Genomic DNA, 24,129 nt, shown 5'->3' with positions numbered 1-24,129 from the left:
GCAAGCTCCTACCTCTCTGGCCCTGTTTTGTTTTAACCCTGAAAGATTATAATAAATTATGTTTAACCTCAAGAAAAAGGTAAATTGCATGTTTCTCCATATTTGTATATACATATATATTTGTAAACATACATTGTTTTATATACTTTGTAAGTATAAAAAAATAGTAACTATTATTAATGAGGTAACCATCTCTTTACAGATATTTCTTTGAGTGAATTCTCATATACTATCTTTTGAACAAAAATGTGGCTTCATGTCTAAAGGCAAATACTACCACTAATATGCTGGGGTCCTTAAAAATAAATTTTATAAAAAAGGGCCAATCTTAGATAATAAATTCCTAACTGGAAAAAATATACAAAATATATATATATAGAAAAGCCCTACAAAACTAGCATTCCCTTTTATTCATTTACCCTTTTCTTCTAACAACTAACACCATTTACATGACCTTCAATTTACAAAGCATTTTCACATTCATTATGAAAGAATACTTTGTCAAAGGAAAGAATCCACTCATTTTACTAACACTAAATGTATTCTGACTGAGCCTAACACTACATTTCAAATTTTTAAGTTTCAGCAACCTAAAGTGCCTTTTAACTAAAACAGTAACTCATTTGTGATATTACATGCATATTAAATAATCACATAGCCTATATATAACTACATATACTTAGAAAATGTTCTTTTTTTGTTTGTTTTTGTTTTTCGGGCCACACCTGTTTGATGCCCAGGGGTTACTCCTGGCTAAGTGCTCAGAAATCGCCCCTGGGGATTGAACCCTTGTCCTTGGCTAGCGCTTGCAAGGCAGACACCTTACCTCTAGCACCACCTCTCCGGCCCCAAAAATTTTCATTTTTGACAACATAAAACAATCATTAAAATAAATTATAGGGGCTAAAGAAATAGAACAATGGACTGGAGTGCACACTTAGAATGTAGAAGGCCCTAACACCATATGATCCTCTGAGCAATACCAGATGTGACAATACTGATACTTGAGCACCACCTGAAGTGACTCCAAAAAAAAAAAAAATTCAAAGCCCACAAATGTTAATTTATCTTTTTTTTTGGAGGAGAAGAGATAAGAGTGTCAGGAACCAAACCTACAGCCATGTATAAATATTTGAAGTATATACTTTCCCACTGAGGTACATCCCCAATCCCTAGAGTAGCTTCTCCCTAAATTTTGTTTAGATATTTATTAGACCAAGTATGTCATCAATCTTGACACACAGCTGTAAATTTTAGCTTTATTACTAAATTTAACTTAATAGAGCTTTTTCTAGTAAAAAGTAACTTACATTTTTCACTATAAATGATCTGGACCACTGGATTGGGGCCATCATTCTGCGGCACAGGATCTATATCAGCCCATTCTGCTCTGTCTCTGAAATATACATATTTTTAAATAATTATAAACAAACACTTAAGAAGAAAAAGAACTGATATTTTTAAAGATTACAACAATTCTTACTTTTTAATTATGCTTATGTTAATATTAGTAATTTGCACATATCTTCATGTAATCCAAGTTGGATACTTTAAGATCAAGTATTACCAAGTATTTATAAAAGCAGGTCAATCTGGGGCCGGAGAGATAGCATGGAGGGAAGGTGTTTGCCTTTCATGCTGGAGGTCATCGGTTGGAATCCCAGGGCCCCATATGGTCCCCCGTGCCTGCCAGGAGCAATTTCTGAGCCTGGAGCCAGGAATAACCCCTGAGCACTGCTGGGTGTGACCCAAAAACCAAAAAAAAAAAAAAAAAAAAAAAAAAGCAGGTCAATCTTAGATAACGTTACATAGTTAGTTTTTGTTGTTGTTGTTGTTGGGCCACACCCTGCGTTGCTCAGGGGTTACTCCTGGCTGTCTGCTCAGAAATAGCTTCTGGCAGGCATGGGGACCATATGGGACACCGGCATTCGAACCAACCACCTTTGATCCTGGATCGGCTGCTTGCAAGGCAAACGCTGCTATGCTATCTCTCCAGGCCCACATATTTAGCTTTTATAGTAAAATAAAACTACTTTCATCAAATTAAAATAAGTTAATAAATCAGCTTCCTAAAGCATATAACTGGAAACTGTTTTTATAGTAAGTGAATTATAATCTCACATTATAAGTCAATCTAATTCATTAGTTTATTAAGACCAACTAAAGTTAGTCAACACTTAAAACTCTGAGTAACAATTTACTATAAACTGGCATTTTAAAACCAAAGTACTACTTCTCAATATTGAGAAGTTATCCAGATGATCATTAAAGAGCATGTGATGGAATCTTAACTACTTAAGTAGAACACTAGCTTTATCCCTTACTAGATGGGAGATCTTGACAAAGCTACCTATCCTCTCTAAACCTGTTTCTTCACTTACAAAAGGGAAGTGATAATAGAACCAAAACAATCTTAGAAGACTGGAGTATTTAGTGAGAGAATAAGCACTTAAAATGCATATAAAAGCAAGCATGTATTTGTAAATATACATGATCATAGATTAAATATGATATTTTTGTTTTGACTTTGGACCATACCTGGTACTGCTCAGGGACTTGCTCCTGGCTCTTTGCTCAGGGCTGTTTGCTCCTGGCTCTTTCTTATTCCTGGTGGTGCTTAGGTAAGTGGTGCAGGGACTGAACTCAGATTGGCCTTGTGCAAGACAAGCCTTACCTGTTTCATTATTTCTTCAACCCTATGTTAATGGCCTTATATGTATACACACACTTTAATTATCAACACATAATAAATGCAACAGTAAGCATTCAATCAATAATACTTGTCATCCACTGGTAGTGGCAATAGCCCTGATGCACTGTATGTCTGGAATCTAAGTATGAAGGACTTTGTAAATCGCAATGGTTTCAATAAAAAAAATTCAAAAATAATACGTGTTATTACTACTCAAATAACATTACAGTGACTATGGATATCAAAAAATTAAAAAAAAAAATTTTGATGCGGGCCCGGAGAGATAGCACAGCGGCGTTTGCCTTGCAAGCAGCCGATCCAGGACCAAAGGTGGTTGGTTCAAATCCCGGTGTCCCATATGGTCCCCCATGCCTGCCAGCAGCTATTTCTGAGCAGGCAGCCAGGAGTAACCCCTGAGCACTGCCGGGTGTGGCCCAAAAAACAAAAACAAAAAAAAAATTTTTTTGATGCAATCTGCCAGTAAGATTCAATTTGTTTTAAGCACACTTCTACTTTATTATTTTCCTTTCACTCACTTTTAAATCCTTTATTTTGATCTGCTCTTGACAGCAGAAACTCTGGGACTCAGACAATACTAAAGTTTTATTTACTATAAAAAAAAAAAGAATTACAGTATTCTCTGAGATGTGAGACCAAGAGCCTAGGAGAGTGTACTGAGAACTGTCATTTAGACACTGGGAAATTAGGTTAGAGTGTAGTGGAAGACCTTATTTTACAATTTTGAGATACTTAAGGAGAAAAGCACACTAGAACCAACTTAAATTAGTAAAATAATCCCAGTCACAAAATCTGGAGTGGCTTTTGATGTATTCATAAAATCGAACAATTTGATGAATTAGGAAATAGAAGAGCTAAGGAGACAGACCGGCTTCTCAACTTGTCTGCAAGTCCAAACGGGCTAGGGAATTGGCATTAGTACCAGAACACAAAGATTTGGTGGGGATAAGACTATATATTGAGCAAAAATGGGGAGAAAAGCCAAGGAAGTTCCAGCAGTAGTACCCCACCCCTCATGTTATGCACATGACAACGAAGGGGTGTAAAAGCAAACGGATGAAAGAGCAAACAGCATTTCATCCTTGCAGACTGCCAACTAAGTAGGTGTCTGAAATAAGTAGGTGATGAAATAAACAACAACAACAACAACAAAAATGGTGTACTTAAAAAATCAAATTGGATCCTAGCTCTTTCCGACTGAGCAAACGAGGGCTTTGGCTTGGAAACCTTTCGACTTCGTTTGGAGTGAGCAAACCTAGAAGTTCTTCACGTCTTTATTTGCTGGCTTGCTTGACACCATTCCTGGGATCTCTTTCTTTCTCTTTGGGGGTCTAGGGCGCCGCCGGGATTCACCACGTTGCTCATCACAACATTTCCAGCGAGCAACTCTGCAAGTTCTTCAAGTCAGGACGCCCCAGCCGTGTCGCTCCAGCGCAGGCGCAGGCGCAGGAGGGGCGCAGGAGGCCGAGGGACCGCGGGGCAGCCCGGCTCGCAGCCCAGCACGCCTGCGCCAGGGCCTGGGCCCGCCGCCCCCGCGGGCCTTACCTGTACAGGACGTAGGTGGGCGAGTCCAGGCTCACAAACCCGTCGTCCATAGGCGAGGGCAAGGCGTCCCCGGCCTCGGCCAGCTCCTCTTCGCCCTGCGGCGGGGCCGGCGGGGCTGGCGGCGGCGGCGGCGGCGGCTCCGGCTGACTCGGCTCGCCGCCCTGCGCGGCCTCCCCGGCCCCCTCGGTGGCCGCCATCACGCCGCGGTCCGCAGTGCAGGCCCCGCCCCCTTGGCCCCGCCCCGCCCCGGAGGCCACTTCCGGTTCTCACGCGACCATAGAGACGCCAGCGGGCCAGAGAGCCCTGCCTGGCTCCAGGTTTTTCGTTTTACCCGGGCCCCTCTAGCGCCGACGTGCTAGCGCAGGCGTGGAGCGCCTCTCTGGTGGAGCTAGCTGTCACTTCTTTTTTAAAAAATAACTTTATGTAAACATCTTGATTACAAATATGACTGTCTTTGGGTTTCAGTCATAGGAAGAAGACCCACCCCCTTTTCCCCAGGGCAGCGTTCCCATCACCCAAGTCCCAAATCTCAACTTCCCTCATTCATTCCCATTGTTGTGATAGTTGTCAGTGGAATTATTTCTCTCACTGCAGCTGTCACTTCTAAGTCGTCCCATCTAAAGGCCTATGGAGTTCCTAACTATAGAGTTAGTTGTTCAATGGAAGTATGCAACTGTTATAAAGATGATTTTTTTTATGTTGATCAAAGTGGCTTACATATCTTTCACAATAATATTTTAAGGACATATTAACATTGAATCAGAAGAATTCCAATCCCCAAAGTTGTCCTCCCTCTACCCCCATTCCCATCCTGTATCCCATAACCCCCACCCACACCTCCAGGGCTGCCAGTATAAGTGGTCTCCTCTGTGTCTAGCTTACTACTTAGTGATCAGACAACTGTTTGGTACCCTCCATTATGTCCTCCTCTATTTGAGAGGCAGAACTAGATAGTTGAGGTCATTTTCTTTTCTTTTCTTTTCTTTTCTTTTCTTTTCTTTTTTTTTACATTTTTGAGGGGGTCACATCCGGCAGTGCTCAGGGGTTACTCTTGGCTCTATGCTCACAAATTGCTCCTGGTAGGCTCGGGGGATCATACGGGATGCCGGGAATCAAACCACCGTCCTTCTGATGGAAGGCAAGCGCCCTACCTCCATGCTATCTCTTCGGCCCCAGGTGATTTTCTTTTTAAAAGACTTAATGAAGTCTTAAAAAATCATGGATAAGAAGCCCACCCACAGTTCAAAATCCTCCCTTCCTCTCCCATTTCCAGGGAATTGATGCTCATTAACTCTTGAAGGGCCTTTGCATTTCTAGAGACAGTTTTGCTTTAGTTACTCAGGTTTACACCGCAGGATTCAAGTAATATATTAATTTCTTCTGAAATTAAAGTTCTCATTAGACACATTTGTGTCTAGGCTAGGTAAACATATGCTTAAGCAGTATTTAGTACCCACATATTATGGTCAACTTATTTAGAGCTGGAAATGAAGTCTCAGCAGTTACAGACTTTACATTTTAATGGATGAATATGCAACCGAAAAATAGATCTACATGTCTCCCATCTATTGCTCTCATTGGGGTGGGGGGTCACACCTGGTGGCACTCAGGGGTTACTCCTGGCTCTGTGCTCAGAAATCGCTCCTGGCAGGCATGGGGGACCATATGGGATGCTGGGATTCGAACCACCGTCTTTTCTGAATGGGCTGTGTGCAAGGCAAACACCCTACTGCTATGCTATCTCTCCGGCCCCTGCTCTCATTTCTTTTTTTTTTTTTTTTTTTTTTTGGTTTTTGGGCAACACCCAGCGATGCTCAGGGGTTTCTCCTGGCTGTCTGCTCAGAAATAGCTCCTGGCAGGCACGGGGGACCATATGGGACACCGGGATTCGAACCAACCACCTTTGGTCCTGGATTGGCTGCTTGCAAGGCAAACGCCGCTGTGCTATCTCTCCGGGCCCTGCTCTCATTTCTTAAAACAAAAATTACTCTCCTTTAAGAAGCCTTTTGGGGCCGAAAGATAATTAAAAACAAACAAAGATGACAACTGACACTAAGTAGGAAAGTCTCCCAGTGAGTTGAGACTTTGAAGGACTGCCTGGAAATAGGATCTCACAAGTGTTCTTCACCCTTTATCTTGCATTATATGTTTCCTTTTAATATCTGAGTTCATGGCCAGTAATTCAAAAAGATATAATAGCATAGACTATATTAGAGCCCAGTGTTTTTATATGTTTGGTGTGTAATTAATCTCTGCCATTCCATGGGCTGTCTTTGTATTGATTATTTTATCCTATCAGGTGTAGAAGTTTTTGATTTAATCTAGTTCCCTTTGTTTATCTTTGATTACACTTTCTTGACCAGTGGTGCTTCATCCTTTTGTAAAACATTAAATTACTTTATTTTTCTCCTGCCCACCCACCTGCCTGCCTCAGGGAAAGACATCTTTATTCTCTTTGTCTTTCTATATTTTCCCTTTTTTTTTTTTTTTAACTTTTAGACATAGTGGCTTGCAAAGCTGTTACTGAAGGGACAATATACCTATCACTTTATCTCCCTTAAGGATCCAGCCAGACCTTGTCCAGAATGATCTTTTCCATTATCACTGTTATAGTTTTCTCCCTTTCTCTGCCCTCACTGTACTCCCCTGCTACATGTTGCAACTTCCCACTATTTTCTCATTCTCCTGGCCCTCCTCTATTGTCTCTGGATATTATGAAGATAGTCTTTTTGCGGATGTGAGGGTGATCTGGCTGCAACATCTGTCACCTCACTGATCACCAGACTTGATTCGGTTTATCTTGCTGGCCTGGGAGGGTGTCCCCTTCCTCCCTCGCTGCTCCATGTGTGTAACCTCCTGAAGCTGTGTGCTTGGTCGAAGATGATGACCTTCCCAGAATAGAGATGGACTGTTCTTTGGTAGAGGTTACACAGGTAGCTGCACTCCCCGCTACAACCTCCAAACAAGCTCTTAAAGCCCATTTGTGGGATAAAGTAGGGTAGTCAAGCTTCCAAGACTCCAGACACATCTAAATGAGGTGCTTTACATTGCAGATTGCTTTTCTTTCTGTGGGAGGAGGTCAAACCCCTTGTTGATGGTCTCCAAGTCAAAGAATGATTCCCAAAAAGATAAATTGAATCCCATTCTTCCATCCCCCCTTTTGGGGGAGACTTTGATAATAATATCCGACGTGAATAATCAACGAATGCAAAAGATTAGGGGACCAAAGGTTCAGCAAAGAAAGTCTTTTGTCGGCCCGGAGAGATAGCACAGCAACGTTTGCCTTGCAAGCAGCCGATCCAGGACCAAAGGTGGTTGGTTCGAATCCCGGTGTCCCATATGGTCCCCCGTGCCTGCCAGGAGCTATTTCTGAGCAGACAGCCAGGAGTAACCCCTGAGCACCACCGGGTGTGGCCCAAAAAACAAAAAAACAAAACAAAACAAAAAAAGTCTTTTGTCAGTTGCAGCCAGCTCCAAAAAGCAAACCGAACAAGCCGTCAGTTCTGGCAAAAGAGCTCCCTATGCCTCCCCAACAAGCTATTTATTTCATTCCTTGATCACCCCCACCTGGAAGATCCAGGTGGGATGACAGGCAAAAACAATATTACAACAATTACTCAACAATTCCCCCTTTTTGTAAGCAAACAATAATAGTATACAATAATAATATACAATACAATACAACTCTTACATAATTACAAATACAAAACTTTAATGAAATATTAAATACTATAAAATTAAAAACATTAATTTAAATTAATTAAAACCATTTAATTACACTAATCATAAATTAAATATTCTTTAAAAGATTTTAATCATAAAAAATACAAATATGGGGGCCGGAGAGATAGCATGGAGGTAAGGCGTTTGCCTTTCATGCAGGAGGTCATCGGTTCGAATCCCGGCGCCCCATATGGTCCCCTGTGCCTGCCAGGAGCAATTTCTGAGCCTGGAGCCAGGAATAACCCCTGAGCACTGCCAGGTGTGACCCAAAAACCAAAAAAAAAAAAAAAAAAAAAAAAAAAAAAAAATACAAATATAGGGGCCGGAGAGATAGCATGGAGGTAAGGCGTTTGCCTCTCATGCAGGAGGTCATCGGTTCGAATCCCGGCGTCCCATATATGGTCCTCCCGTGCCTGCCAGGAGCAATTTCTGAGCCTGGAGCCAGGAATAACCCCTGAGCACTGCCGGGTGTGACCCAAAAACCACAAAAAAAAAAATACAAATATATAAGTTAAAAAATTTTTTACCAGGTTCAAAGTTACTCTCAAAAAATAAGGAGTATAGAACTCCTAAAAGTCCAATCAAAGACATTTGATGAATCAGGAAAGACGAGTTGTAACTTGATATAGAACACAGCACTGGAACAGTTAATGATGTATTCCTCAGTTCGATATCAGGAGGCTTGCAATTGTGATGAGATTCCTACAAATAAAACGTTAAGAACTAGGAAGAAAAGATTAATTGTGAGAAATAATAAATTAAGGCATAAAATGTCAGGAAAAGAAAACCATAAACAAAAATTACAAAACCTATAAACATGCAAATACATACTATACAAAATTATGGGAATAACACTCATTTATAATTGCCAGAAATATCTATTAGACAGGAATCAAAATAAAGCCAAAGAAAAATTTGAATTGAATCAAAAAGAAAAAAAAACAATTTGAAAATACAATAATGAAAAAACTGTTTAAATGATTATTTCACAATAACAAAAAATTATAGTAACGAAAAAAATTTTTTAAATCAAAGTCGAGTGAATCTAGACAATCAAGAATTTCATGCACAACATGACCATAAAATTCTATAATGCAAATATGAAACAATAAATATATTATAATCAATCATCAATAATGAGCATTGTGAACAGAGTCTACCCAAAATTATGGTTATATCAAAACTATAATTATACCTCCATCTCAAAATCTATGTTGAGAGCAATAAAACACTGATGTTACAATGAAAAGTCAAAAGTTGCCAAATGAATATATATCGATACACAATCATAAAGCAACATTAACATGATTAAGAATCTTTCTTTCGGGCCCGGAGAGATAGCACAGCGGTGTTTGCCTTGCAAGCAGCCGATCCAGGACCAAAGGTGGTTGGTTCGAATCCCGGTGTCCCATATGGTCCCCCGTGCCTGCCAGGAGCTATTTCTGAGCAGACAGCCAGGAGTAACCCCTGAGCACCGCTGGGTGTGGCCAAAAAAAAAAAAAAAAGAATCTTTCTTTCATATAGGTCTTAAGTAACATCAATATATTGCAAAATCTTCTAATTGATAGTGACCTAAAACAATACTGAAATTAAGGCATAAATACATCATACAAACAACCACAATGGGAATTCATTGTATTCATTCCTATTAAGGAATCATACCTAAAAAATGACCAGTAAAACATCAATGATAATCGACAAATAAAGGAAATGATCATTAAGTATTCATAGTAGATCTCTGAGAAATATAAAACAAGATATATGCTGCTGTAGATTTTACCAATGCAATAGGGATTTTCTTGATCTTCTTATCATCAAAATTGATCCAATACTGTTCTGTGGCAATTTTACAATATGAAGTACAATGTCCATAATGAACTTGACCAAAATGATTTGATACTGATGATAAATTATATTTTTCAATCTTGTTATTATTTTCTTGAGTGAATTCTGCCAAATTGAGGTCTTCCAAAGGAAAATCCACATAAGTGTATAATTTTTTAATCTGTTTTCCATCAAAAGCAAAACGTTTCAAATGAATTATCAATACGGGAGGTATTTTCCATAAATATGTTTTCTTTGAAAAATTTCTTTTAGTGTTGCAATTATTGCAGTGAATTCTATTGTTATCTCTCAAATCTTCTTCTTTAAAAAATTCAACAAGGCATTCCTGTAAAGTACATTTATCTGCAGACTTGACAGCCAGGGACAACTGAACAAATGTTTCATAAACCTCAGACTTTTGGTAACATGTAAGACACTGTAGTATAGATTTAAACTGTTCTTGAAAGATATCATAGATAATAGATTTGCAAGCTCTAAATTGTTCATATTTATCATTGTCTATAAAGTGTACAGTTTCATCTGTTATTAAATTTTTAAGCAAATCTTGATGTAGTCCTTCTATAAGAAACATTAATAATTCGTGAGGATCCTGTTGGTTGTGTCCAGCAAATTGGTCATTGAGTAAACTTATTGTTGCTTTGAAACTTTCAGGATTGAAATACTTATGGCATCCATTTCCCATGATTTTGATAAGATGACCAAATTCATCTGCTAATTTACCTTTATGTCCCTTTGGATTTTCTCTGTTAATATCTTTTTTATAATGATCTTGATAAAAATACTGAGTCAAGTCTGTAATATTATACAAGCATTGCAATATTGAATTCATGTAACATGAGTTACCCACATTTTGTAATCCAGTGAAAACAGGTTTCTGTTTTTCTATTTGTAGTCGAGACAGTAAGGATTTTTCACTTTTGTCAGATTCACTGAGAATATGAGGTATGAAAGTTGATCCCTCACTTACTTTCCCAATCACCTCAGCAGCACCACAACTGTCAATATCTTGAGCACTCTGTACTTGATGTGGGGAGGAATCTATAGTCCCAGCAACCTGACCTCGCTCATCAGCGCCAGTCCGATTTCTAACGAGGCGCAAGGGGACCCAAAATTTCTTAGGAGGGTTGTCATTTGTAGAAACATAAGCATAACCCCTCCCTCTCAAGAGGAGATAACCAGCAATCCATTTTTTATCCTCTTTTATCCAAATTGGAATATTTGTTGTTTCTTGTCTCTGATTATCTTCTTTAAAATGTTTTTCCCCTGCTGTATAGCTCTCTCCCTGAGGTAAATTTAGATAATTTAGTATAATGAGAGTCAAAGATAACAGCTCCGTTGGCATTAAACCTCTTTTTCTATTTTTTTGCAATTGAGTTTTCAGAGTTCTATGGGCTCTTTCCACAATTGCCTGTCCTTGACAATTGTGGGGAATTCCTTTAAGATGTTTTATCTGCCATTCATTACAAAAAAATTCAAAAGTTTTACTTATATAAGAGGGTCCATTATCAGTCTTAATAGAATACGGAACACCCATAACAGAAAAACATTGTAAAAGAAAACTGCAAACTGCCTTAGATTTTTGGGAAGACATAGGAATTGCCCAAATAAATCGAGAATATGTATCCACTACCACATGAAGGTATGGTTTTTTGGGAAATAAGTCTGTTTGAGTTACATCCATTTGCCACAATTCGTTAGACTGCAAGCCTCTTGGATTTGCTCCTGCTATATGAGTCTTTTGTGCTAGCGGGGCACATATGTTACATCTTTTTATAATTTCTCTCGCTTGCCTCCATGGAATTTGATAATTTACATGTAAACGATGAGCATTTGTGTGTAAGGCTGAATGTTCTTCTACAGGTGATTTAAATATAGGCATTGCCAACAAATCAGCAGTTTTATTTCCTTGAGCCATTGGCCCTGGAAGGCCTGAATGAGCTCTAATATGTGTGATGAAGATAGGTTCAGTTCTTTTTTGAATAATGTGTTGTAACTTTTTTAATAAATTCTGTATAATAGGACTATGAGAATTGAGGGAGGCAGTGGCTATCACCGGGCATAAATTTACAACATATAAAGAATCAGAAATGACATTCATGGCTTCAGATACATTTTCTAATAGATAAATTAACGTTGCTAATTCAACTTTCTGTGCAGACTTATATTTGGTTTCTATCGTTATGTTCATATTTTCCCCGGTTATTCCGCCCCGTCCCCCACTTGATCCATCTACATAAAAAACTTTTACATTGGGAATAGGAGAATCCCTCACAATTGAAGAGATAACAAACTGAGTCTTTTTCAAAAAGTCCCAGGTCTTTCCTTTTGGATAATGAGAAGAAATCTCTCCTGTAAAATCTGAGAGAGCCCTTTGTAGAGATTCATTAAGAAGCAATATTAACTCAATTTCCTTTTTTGGTATTGGCAATATTATTATATCTGGATCAAAACCTAACAAAGGGGCCCGGAGAGATAGCACAGCGGCGTTTGCCTTGCAAGCAGCCGATCCAGGACCAAAGGTGGTTGGTTCGAATCCCGGTGTCCCATATGGTCCCCCGTGCCTGCCAGGAGCTATTTCTGAGCAGACAGCCAGGAGTAACCCCTGAGCACCGCTGGGTGTGGCCCAAAAACCAAAAAAAAAAAAAAAAAAAAAAAAAAACCTAACAAAGATATTGATCTAAGTCTTACTTTGATAATCAATTCTGAGATTAGTTGCAGGTAAGATATTACAGACTGAGGCTGTTTGTTATGTAAATACACCCATTCCAAAGGACCAGCCTGTTGCATTAAAGCCGCAGTAGGTGTTTCTTTTGTAGGAAAAATTAATAAAAATACCTTCTCTCCAGGGATAAATCTTAAGAGAAATGATTTTTGCAGTCTGTTCAAGAAAATGTCCAATTCATTTTTAGCAGCTTGTGTTAAATTTCTGGGACTATCTAATGCAGGATTACCTTCCAAAGTTTTAAACAGATTAAACAGCTCTGCATTTGAGATTCCTAGCACTGGGCGGAGCCAATTTACATCACCCAAAAGTTTCTGAAAGTCATTAAGCGTTTTAAGGTTCTCTTTTTTAATGGAAATTTTTTGTGGACATATTGATGTTCTGTCCAAAATAAAGCCCAAGTATTGATATGGTGGCATGGTCTGTATTTTTTCTAAAGCTATTTTCAGTCCTGCCATTTGCAAACAATTGATCACATAAGCATATAATTTCTGTAAATCTGTTTCATTATTCATTGTAATTAAAATATCATCGGTGTAATGATAAATTATAGCTTGAGGAAGTCTTTCACGAGCAGGGCTCAAAATTTTGTCCACAAAATATTGACACATAGTTGGTGAATTTAGCATGCCCTGAGGGAGAACAGTCCATTGAAAACGCCTGCAAGGGTGAGTATTATTAATAGAAGGAACTGAGAATGCAAAACGATGTTTATCATCTGGGTGAATAGGAATATGATAGAAGCAGTCTTTTAGGTCAATTATAATTAGTGGCCATTCCTTAGGGATTACTACAGGTGATGGTAAACCTGTCTGTAATTTTCCCATAGGTACCATAGATAAATTCACAGCTCTCAGATCCATTAACAATCTCTATTTACCAGATTTCTTTTTTATGGTAAATACAGATGAATTCCATTGAGAAAACGAAGGCTCAATATGTCCTAATTTTAGCTGTTCTTCCACTAATTCTGTCAGCACCTTTAATTTATCAGTTTTAAGGGGGCACTGGCCTATCCAAATTGGTTCATCAGATTTCCATTTTATTTTTATTGGTGCTGGGGTTTTTCTGGCAGTGGCCCCTACCAAAAATTTTGGGTTTTTAATTCAGAAGAAGGTTCAGGCTCACCTTGAGCTAATGGAATATGGAATTCTGCCTTCCATTGTTTATGCAAATCACGGCCCCATAGGGATGGTGAGAATGGGCCCACATGAAGTCTGATTATAGCCTTTTGATTTTCTGGGCCGTAAAATACCATGGTTCTTGTGCTTAACAAACAAGAACTCAGGCCTCCTATTCCTTTTAATGAATATGGAATTTCTTGCAGAGACCAATTTTTTGGCCATTCTTTATCAGAAATTACAGTGATCTGAGCACCTGTGTCTATCATGCCATTGAAGAATTGCCCTTCTATATTAAGTTTTTTTTTTTTTTTTTTTTTTTTTTTTTTTTTGGTGGTTTTTGGGTCACACCCGGCAGTGCTCAGGGGTTACTCCTGGCTCCATGCTCAGAAATTGCTCCTGGCAGGCACGGGGGACCATATGGGACGCTGGGATTCGAACCGATGACCTCTTGCATGAAAGGCAAACGCCTTACCTCCATGCTATCTCTCCAGCCCCCTTCTATATTAAGTTTAATCATTGGATTTTCATCTTTACATTTAGTAATCAGAGCCACTAATGGGTTTTTGGCAGCCCCTGGATCTGTGCTTCCAAAACCTCCAGTTCTTATCTTATCTGAAGTCCCAAATTTAACATAAGGTATTATTACTATTTGGGCAATCGTCTCCCCTTTTTTGAAAGTCCAAGTAACATGCACATTGATAACTACAATAATTTCTCCCTTTGAATCTGAATCAATAACACCTGTAGTTACTGATATACCTTTTACATTAAGGGAACTTCTGCCCAGAATCAAACCCATTGTATCTGGGGGTGGTGGTCCCACTATGCCTGTGTGTAACATATAAGGGCATTCTCCTGGGTAAATTGTAATGTCCACTGGGCAAGTTATATCAAGCCCAGCACTGCCCACAGTGGCATGTGTTAATTCATTAATTGAGATTAAACTTCTTGGGCTGGGCTGGGGAGAATTATGGTTTGATGACTTTGCCCCTGATTTGTAAGGGCCTGGGGATTGGCCCTGTAGGCGTTTCCCTGTTTTTTTTTTTTTTTTTTTTGGTTTTTGGGCCACACCCGGTAACGCTCAGGGGTTACTCCTGGCTATGCGCTCAGAAGTCGCTCCTGACTTGGGGGACCATATGGGACGCTGGGGGATCGAACCGCGGTCGGTCTCCTAGGCTAGCGCAGGTAAGGCAGGCACCTTACCTCCAGCGCCACCGCCCGGCCCGTTCCCTGTTTTTTAATTGTAGATCCTGGAGGAACTGAATTTAACAAAAGACGGCAATTCCTTTTAATATGCCCTTGTTTTCCACAATGGTAACAGGCAAATTGTCTCCTAGGGTTTATATTAAAAGTTCTTCCTATGTTATTATTATGGGGATTTCCAGATCTACAGTCTTTCGCCCAGTGGTAACCCTTGTTACATTTTGGGCAGAGACCTGGTTTTCGGGCAAGTTTTTGTCCCCTTTGGTAAAGAGGTATATTTCCTTTAGTAATCGCAAAGGTTTGCACCTGATCTGAATTTGTTAATGAATGGGGTATATCATAAACATTCCTACATGCATATAAAAATTCATTTAAATCAGCTTTTTCCTGCAACGGAGCCAATACCAATTTGCAAGCTGAATTAGCATTATGATAAGCCAAACATTTTTCTAGAAATTTCCTCACCTCATCATTTTTAACTTGTATTTTTAAAGCATCCTTGAGTTTAGCCACAAATTCTACATAAGGCTCTTGGGGACCTTGGATGATTCTTAAAAAGGTTCCCTCACCAGTACTGTTAGTATCAATTCTTTCCCATGCAGATAATGCAATGTCTTTAATTATTTTTGAGATTTCCTTTGGTAAAGCTGCTTGTGTCTGTATATCTGAATATTGATTTTCTCCCATTAATAATTCATATGAGAGATTAACCCCTGCCACTCGTTTTTTGGTTCCATCTGGACTATATAGTTTGGATTTCACAACCTCTGCATAAAACATTTCCCATTCAGTTCGCTGTTTAGATGGTAGGCATATTTCAGCAAGTTTTTTAAAGTCATGCAGAGTCCAAATTGATTTTCGACACCACATGCTTAGTACCTCCTGACAATATGGAGAGGTAGCCCCAACTTCTTTACATGCTTTCTTAAACCGTTCCACATCCTCCATTTCAAGAGGTTCATAATTTGAAACATATACTGTTTGAAATGGAGTTGAGGCCGGATTAGCAGAAGTACCTTGCACAGGACTCTGATTTCTGAGGTGTGGGATACTAGAATGTGGTTCTTTGTCTGAGTTGGCACTAACATGTGAGTCCATACTGTGAACAGAATCAGGACTCTCTTGTGGACTTAGCACTGGAGGCTGATCATCAGTGTCAAGATCTTGATTTGGATTATGAGTATCTAAATTACGTGTCCGAGTTGATTTTTTACCGGCAATTTTTTTGCTGCCAGTGTCAGATTTATCAGCCTGTATCTTAGTCTGAATTTTCGTAGGAAAAAAAATTTTTATTGTCCATACTAGTCATCACTTTACAATTTCCACATTGTCTATTTCCTAACCACCATCTAATGCCTATGCATATGGTAGTCATATTAGCCAACACAGAAATTCCACAAACTATGACTAATGGAGACCACTCAAGCAATGCAAATATTGGAGTAGAAATTTTTGATTGAATTGTAAGCAGCAACCATCCAATGACAATGATATTTACTAGTATCAAACCAAGTGGTTTATATCCAAGCAGAGTAATGCACTTGAGTAATGCCGAACTGATGTATTTAATAACAGATGGCATAGTGAGCATGAGTATCCATAATAACCAGCCAAGGATCTCCAGAGGTAATTTCCAATAAAACATGTCACTTACAGTTCCAGAGGGTCCAGATTCACCTGTTCGGGCGCCAAATGTGGGAGGAGGTCAAACCCCTTGTTGATCGTCTCCAAGTCAAAGAATGATTCCCAAAAAGATAAATTGAATCCCATTCTTCCGTCCCCCCTTTTGGGGGAGACTTTGATAATAATATCCGATGTGAATAATCAACGAATGCAAAAGATTAGGGGACCAAAGGTTCAGCAAAGAAAGTCTTTTGTCAGTTGCAGCCAGCTCCAAAAAGCAAACCGAACAAGCTGTCAGTTCTGGCAAAAGAGCTCCCTATGCCTCCCCAACAAGCTATTTATTTCATTCCTTGATCACCCCCACCTGGAAGATCCAGGTGGGATGACAGGCAAAAACAATATTACAACAATTACTCAACACTTTCTTTCTCTTTCTTTCTTTCTTTCTTTCTTTCTTTCTTTCTTTCTTTCTTTCTTTCTTTCTTTCTTTCTTTCTTTCTTTCTTTCTTTCTTTCTTTCTTTCTTTCTTTCTTTCTTTCTTTCTTTCTTTCTTTCTTTCTCTCTCTCTCTCTCTCTCTCTCTCTCTCTCTCTCTCTCCCTCCCTCCCTCCCTCCCTCCCTCCCTCCCTCCCTCCCTCCCTCCTTCCTTCCTTCCTTCCTTCCTTCCTTCCTTCTCTCTCTTTCTCTCTTTCTCTCTTCCTTCCTTCCTTCCTTCCTTCCTTCCTTCCTTCCTTCCTTCCTTCCTTCCTTCCTTCCTTCCTTCCTTCCTTCCTTCCTTCCTTTCTTTCTTTTTTTTTTTTTTTGGTTTTTGGGCCACACCTGACGGTACTCAGGGGTTACTCCTGGCTGTCTGCTCAGAAGTAGCTCCTGGCAGGCACGGGGGACCATATGGGACACCAGGATTCGAACCAACCACCTTTGGTCCTGGATCGGCTGCTTGCAAGGCAAACGCTACTGTGCTATCTCTCCGGGCCCCTGCAGATTGCTTTTCAAATAAAATAAAAATACATCTTATTTTTAAATCCCACAAATGAGTGCAATTATTCTATGTCTATCCCTTTCCCTCTCTCTCATTCTGTTAGCATATCCATATCCATCTATGCATAAGAAAATCTGATGACTTCTTTTTTCCTCACGGTGACTAGTATTCCATTTTGTAAAGCTGCATAGTACTCCATTTTGTAGACGTATCACTGTTTCCTTATCCCCTTATTTGTTCTCAGGCACATAGGTTGTTGTTTTTTTATTTTTGGTTTTTGGGTCACACCCGGCAGCACTTAGGGGCTTTTCCTGGCTCCCAGGCACATGGATTGTTTCTAGATTCTGGCAACTTGAATAGTGCTGTGATGAACATAGGCATGCAGAGGGTATTTTGGTATTATGTTTTTGGGCTCCTGGGTAACTTCTGGGAGTGGTATTGCTGAGATATATGGAAGCTAAATTTCTAGTTTTTTGAGGAATATCCATATTGTTTTCCTAAAAAGCTGGACGAGTCAAAATTTTACTAAATAAATGAGATCCCTTTCTCCCTGCATCTGTGCTATCACTGGCTGTTCTTCGTGATGTGTGCCAGTCTCTGTGGTGTGAGACATCATCATTGTTATTTTAAATTGCATCTCCCTGATAATTAATAACATAGAACATTTTTTTTTTTTTGCTGTTGTTGTTGTTTTTGGGCCATACCTGGCGGTGCTTAGGGGTTACTCCTGGCTGTCTGCTCAGAAATAGTTCCTGGCAGGCACGGGGGACCATATGGGACACCAAGATTTGAACCAACCACCTTCGGTCCTGGATCAGCTGCTTGCAAGGCAAACTCCGCTGTGCTATCTCTCCGGGCCCTGCTTTTTATATCTTAGATATTAATCCCTTATCAGATGGGAACTGGGTAAATAGTCTCTCCCATTTCATGTGCATTCTTTGTATCTTAGTCACTGCTTCTTTTGAGATGCAGAAACTTTTTAGTTTAATGTAGTAAATTTGTTTATCTTTGTTTTCACATGTTTGGCCAGTGGTTTACATCTTTGAAGATACCTTTAGATTCAATGTCACAGAGAGTTCTTACTATATTTTTCTCTACCTACCTCAGGGTTTCAGGTCTGATATCAAGAAACTTAAATGATTTTTGTTCTTCTTTTTCTTAGGAGAGAGTGTGCACGCAGTCTCCCACTACCATGAATTACGCAGTCTAGTTTCCCACATTTGGGAAAGTCGCAGGTGTCAACACGCCTGAAGTACAATGGGTGAGCTTCACCCTGGGGAAACCACCTTCATGATCATGGAATCACTCCTGCCAGGTAAGTATAAGAAACTTAAATAATTTTGATTTGAGTTTTGTCATGGCGAAAGAGTCTGAGTTCACTTTTTTTTTTTTTGCATGTTGCTGATCAATTTTCCCCTCACCATTTGTTGATGAGGCATTCCTTGCTCCACTTTGTATTTCTTGTCCCTTTATTGAAGGTCAATTGAACATATACCTGAGTGTCAGTTTCAAATATTCAAGTCTATTTCATTGATCTGAGGGTCTGTTTTTATTCCAATCCCATGCTGTTTTAAAGATTACTGCTTACCCCATGCCAGAGGCCTTCTCCCTAGACTGGGGAGTGCTGGGAGGCTTGGCAGGCCCCCAGCCATCCCCCTCTTTCTCCCCTGGACTCCAGGCCTTCCCAGGGTGCCGGCCCAGATGGCCAGAAGTGGGTTCAGGTGGACTCTTAGGGGTCCTTAGGTTACCCCCTCCCTCCGTACTCCAGGGGGGAGGTGCATGGGAAGGAGGGCGGGCAGATATTTGGATTCTTGTTTCCCCTTTGATTCTGGAGGCAAGCTCTTTCCAGGTATGGGGTTTGGGGAGGCCCCATGCTGGAGGCCTTCTCCCTAGCCTGGGGAGTGCTGGGAGGCTTGGCAGGCCCCCAGCCATCCCCCTCTTTCTCCCCTGGACTCCAGGTCTTCCCTGGGCACCGGTCCAGGTGGACTCTACAAGGGTCATCAGGCTTTCCCCCTACCTCTCCCTACACTAATGGGAATGCGCTTTGGGAGGATGGCGGGCCATTCTAGCACTGGTTTATGTTGGGACAGTCACTGGAAATTTATTCTCCTTGGTCTCTATTTCCAAAACCTCGCGGGGGCTAGTGCCCCCACGTGTACAATATATATCGTAGTATTATATGCATACAGTTTATATATGCATAATATCCATCTTCTATTGTGACCTTGATACTGCCCTACAAAGCTAATTTCTAATCTTTTACTGCCTCAGTCCCAACCCTTATTTTCTCCCATTTACCCATGTAGGTGCAGCTCATGACATGAAGCTCACCACATAGAGTGATGAGTGCAGTCAGAGCAACAACTACACTGAAAACTATCATAACAATGTGAATGACTGCCTGTCTTGAGTACAGGTGTGAGTGGGGTGGGGAGGAGGGACATCTGGGAAATTGGTGGTGGGAATCTTGCACTGGTGAAGGGGGCTGTTCTTTACATGACTGTAATCATACAACTACACTCATATTTGTAATCACGGTGTTTAAATAAAGATAATTTAAAAAAATAAAATAAATGACCAAAAATGTATCCAGCAATTATTTGAGACTATTTTAATCAGTTACTCAAATCTGAGTGATTACTTATTAGTGATTCTTTTTATTCAGTACTTTGACTATAATTTTCCATTTCTTTTTTGTAGAGTACAGTCAGAGAAATCTGATGTTCATTTTATGTTTTCTCCTGTGTATTTAATGCTTTTATTCTCTTTGTATCTTACCATTTTTATAATGATGTACATTGGTGTTGTTCTTTTTTTAACTTTATTTATTGATTTATTGGCTTTTGGGCCACACCCAGCGGTTCTCAGGGATTCAGGGGTTATTCCTGGCTCTGCACTCAGAAATCACCCCTGGCAGGCTGGGGGACCATATGGCATGTTGGGAATCGAACCAGGTCCCTCTCAGGTCAGCTGCATGCAAGGCAAATGCCCTATCGCTGTGCTATCTCTCCAGCCCCACCTTGGTGTTCTTCTGGGATGTTTTTGTTTGGGACTTTTGGGGCCTCGTGAATATTATTATTATTATTATTATTATTATTATTATTATTATTATTATTTTTAAACCACTACCACAAATTATGCAGTCGAGTTTCTCACATTTGGGGAAATTGCAGGGGTCAGCACACCCGGAGTGCAATGGGTGAGCCTCGCCCTGGGGAAACCACCTTCGTAATCATGGTATCTCCCCTGCCAGGTAAGTATTATTATTTTTTTTAAATGTATCTTTTTAAGCACCATGATTACAAACATGTCTGTAGTTGGGTTTTAGTTATAAAAAGAATACCCCCTTCACCAGTGCAACACTCCCACTGCCAATGCTCTCCACCTCCCTCCTCTCCCACTCCCTGCCTGTATTCAAGATAGGCATTCTATTTCTCTCACTCATTCCCATTGTCATGATAATTGTCAGTGTAATTATTTCTCTAACTGAACTCTCCACTCTTTGTGGTAAGCTTCAGACTATGGCCAGTCCTTCCACCCCTCAAAATAAAGATACTAAAAAAAATTGATCACTGTGATAGTGCCAGTCATCCACACATTCACCAAGTAACCTTAGTTAAAGTTGGAAGGGACATATTTGAAACCTCTGCAAATTTCCCTGCTTGGCCTAACTTTCATAGTGTGGTAATCTGTGAATGTGTGGTAATCTGGCATAGGCAGGGAGTATGAAGAATAATTTTATTTGTCTTGGAAGTCCTTGGCATGATCAGGCAAATGCAGAGATTGTTTTCATTTCAACAGCATCTACTAAGAAAGAAAGAAAGAAAGAAAGAAAGAAAGAAAGAAAGAAAGAAAGAAAGAAAGAAAGAAAGAAAGAAAGAAAGAAAGAAAGAAAGAGAGAGAGAGAGAGAGAGAGAGAGAGGGAGGGAGGGAGGGAAGGAGGGAGGGAGGGATGGAGGGTGGGAGGGAAGAAGAAAGAAGTGTTTTAAGGGGCTGCAGCAGTGGCACAAGTGGTAGGGCATCTGCCTTGCACACGCTAACCTAGGAGGAACCATGGTTCAATACTCCATATGGTCCCCAAGCCAGGAGTGTTTCTGAGTGCATAGCCAGAAGTAACCCCTGAGTATCACCAGGTGTGGCCCAAAAAACAAAAACAAAAAACAAACGAACAAAAAAAGAGTTGTAAAAGGAAGAGAAATTGTAAGCAGTGCCTGTCTGAGACAAAGTTTCCCAGAATCTGCCCTGGGAAATCCTTCCCCTGAGCACTTGATTGAAATCAGTGATGGACATTGACTGGAAACTGAATTTTACTGTACCTCTCTGACATTGACTGGAAACTGAATTTTACTGTACCTCTCAGTGACAAAGACCTTTCCTTTCTTTTCCATTTCTTTTTTCTCTCTTTTTCTTTTCCATTTCTATTTTACACACCTACCAGGATGTTGAACTTTGTAGGCATTATCTGTTTTTAGAATACATGAATGGATTGGAATGACAGATAATGATGCATGAGGTAAAATTACTGTGTACAATTGGTGGAGGGACATTCACACTTAGTGATGGGATTGGTATTGGAGCACTGTATGGTGGAAACTCTATTATAAGCAGCTTTATAGATCAAAGTGCCTTAAGAAACTAAGTAAATAAATAAAAATATTAACCAGGAAGAAAAGAACTGGAACTTGGTAGGAGAAATGAAGAACTCACTGGAAGGCTTACCAGCAAAGTAATGCTGCTGAGAACAAAATCAGTGAGCTGGAAGATGAGCTGCATAATACCTTCAGGCAACAGCAAAAATTGCAAAAGAGTCTTAAAATAAATGAATAGAAGATAGAAAAAGTCCTGGGGGCCCAAGAGATAGCATGGAGGTAAGGCGACTTCTGAGTATAGATAGAGCCAGGCATAACTCCTAAGCGCTGCCGGATGTGACCCAAAAACCAACCAACCAACCAACCAAACAAACAAACAAAAAATAAAAACAACAAAAAAAACAAAAACCCCAAACCATAATAACCTGATAGTTCTTTAACAATCTGGAGATATGACAAATAAAAGTTTATTTGTACATAATGAGATAAAATGCAGAAAATGTAAGAAGTCTGTGGAAATATGTTTAGGATCATTTAGGATATGTGGAAACATGTCCCTATTGTATGTAAGATAGATGGAACTGGAAGATATTATTTTAAATGAAGTAAGCCAGAGAAAGGATAAATACAAGATGATATCACTTATATGTGGTATTTAGAATAACTGCATGAAGAAATGCAATGGTTTAAATGGGGGTTGTTGATAGCCTCAGAATATAGCGAGAGGAAAAAAATTGAATGGAGGAGAAGCACATGAAATGATAGGGAGAAGGGGCTAAGTGGTCTCAGATGCATTGGTGGTGTTAAGAAAGGACAGACAATAACATCCAAACAATAATGTCATCAACAATAATGAAATCATGAGACTCAAACTTTAACAATCAACTTAAAAAGATACCTGTTATGATGGCAGGCTGGATGGGTAGTGGTGGTATGGGATGAACTCTCAGAATATTCATAGAGGAAGATTGACACTGGTGGGGAGATTGGTCCTGAAACACTATGTTTAAAAACCCAATTATGGGGGCCCGGAGAGATAGCACAGCGACGTTTGCCTTGCAAGCAGCCGATCCAGGACCAAAGGTGGTTGGTTCGAATCCCGGTGTCCCATATGGTCCCCCGAGCCTGCCAGGAGCTATTTCTGAGCAGACAGCCAGGAGTAACCCCTGAGCACAGCTGGGTGTGACCCAAAAACCAAAAAAAAAAAAAAAAAAAAATAAAAACCCAATTATGGGGCCCGGAGAGATAGCACAGTGGTGTTTGCCTTGCAAGCAGCCGATCCAGGACCAAAGGTGGTTGGTTCGAATCCCGGTGTCCCATATGGTCCCCCGTGCCTGCCAGGAGCTATTTCTGAGCAGACAGCCAGGAGTAACCCCTGAGCACCACAGGGTGTGGACCCCCCCCCCCCAAAAAAAAAAACAAACCAAAAAAACCCAATTATGAATAACTTTAAAATCACAATGGTTTAAATAAAAAGAATGAGGTATTGAGGGAAAAAGGGACTTTGGAACCATAAAGTTCATTATTACACAATGCATTTGGGCAATTTTCTTAAAATATGCTAATAGATATGACACCTGACAACTTGGTATCAGCAACAACATGTTTTGGGGCAGGGTTCCCTGCATTGCCACCTAATGGTGAGATGAAACCAGAAGATGCTGTGTCAGCCTGACTTCGACATAGGTTCTGTACAAAAACGAGGATCTCTAACTACAGAAACCTGACAGCAACAACAGTGATTGTGAAGAGCTTTTACCGGGACCACAGAGAAAGACTTTGGCGCTAGACAACTTAATATGCCTGGAGCCTGTAGTTGGTCTTATGGTAGGATGCTTCATGGGTAAGGTCTCCCTGATTTTAGGCCAAAGGTTTTTCCTTTCTATTTCCCCATATTTTGCTGTGCCTATGCAAAAGCAAAACAAAACAAAATAAAACAAAACTGCCATGCACACACCTTTTTAAAAATTATTTATTGTATTTTTTATCTTTATTTAAACACTGTGATTACAAATATGATTGTAGTTGTATTTCAGTCATGTAAAGAACACTCCCCTTCACCAGTGC

General features: G+C 40.0%; 1 protein-coding gene, 1 non-coding gene and 1 pseudogene across 2 annotated transcripts in view; all 3 read right to left on the bottom strand.

Moving 5' to 3' along the window:
- The window catches only part of FNTA (farnesyltransferase, CAAX box, alpha), a 33,990-nt gene extending 29,538 nt beyond the window's left edge, over positions 1-4,452 (bottom strand). The window contains exons 1-2 of the mRNA XM_049771874.1: positions 4,256-4,452; positions 1,311-1,396 (exon numbers count right to left, since the gene is read on the bottom strand). Coding sequence (XP_049627831.1) covers positions 1,311-1,396; positions 4,256-4,452 — 283 coding nt within the window. The remainder of the gene's footprint in view (positions 1-1,310; positions 1,397-4,255) is intronic.
- A 14,180-nt stretch (positions 4,453-18,632) lies between these two features.
- Positions 18,633-18,796, bottom strand: LOC126008084 (U1 spliceosomal RNA). Its single transcript, XR_007495497.1, has one exon. It is a non-coding gene; the product is annotated as a U1 spliceosomal RNA (small nuclear RNA).
- A 1,796-nt stretch (positions 18,797-20,592) lies between these two features.
- LOC126007940 (uncharacterized) lies at positions 20,593-20,734 on the bottom strand (annotated as a pseudogene).
- Positions 20,735-24,129: the final 3,395 nt, after the last annotated feature.

The sequence above is a fragment of the Suncus etruscus genome, chromosome 4 (assembly GCF_024139225.1).
Source record: "Suncus etruscus isolate mSunEtr1 chromosome 4, mSunEtr1.pri.cur, whole genome shotgun sequence".
In the NCBI taxonomy this organism is placed as follows: domain Eukaryota; kingdom Metazoa; phylum Chordata; class Mammalia; order Eulipotyphla; family Soricidae; genus Suncus; species Suncus etruscus.
Note: the sequence above shows the minus strand (reverse complement) of the source record. Positions and strands in the feature narration are given on the sequence as shown.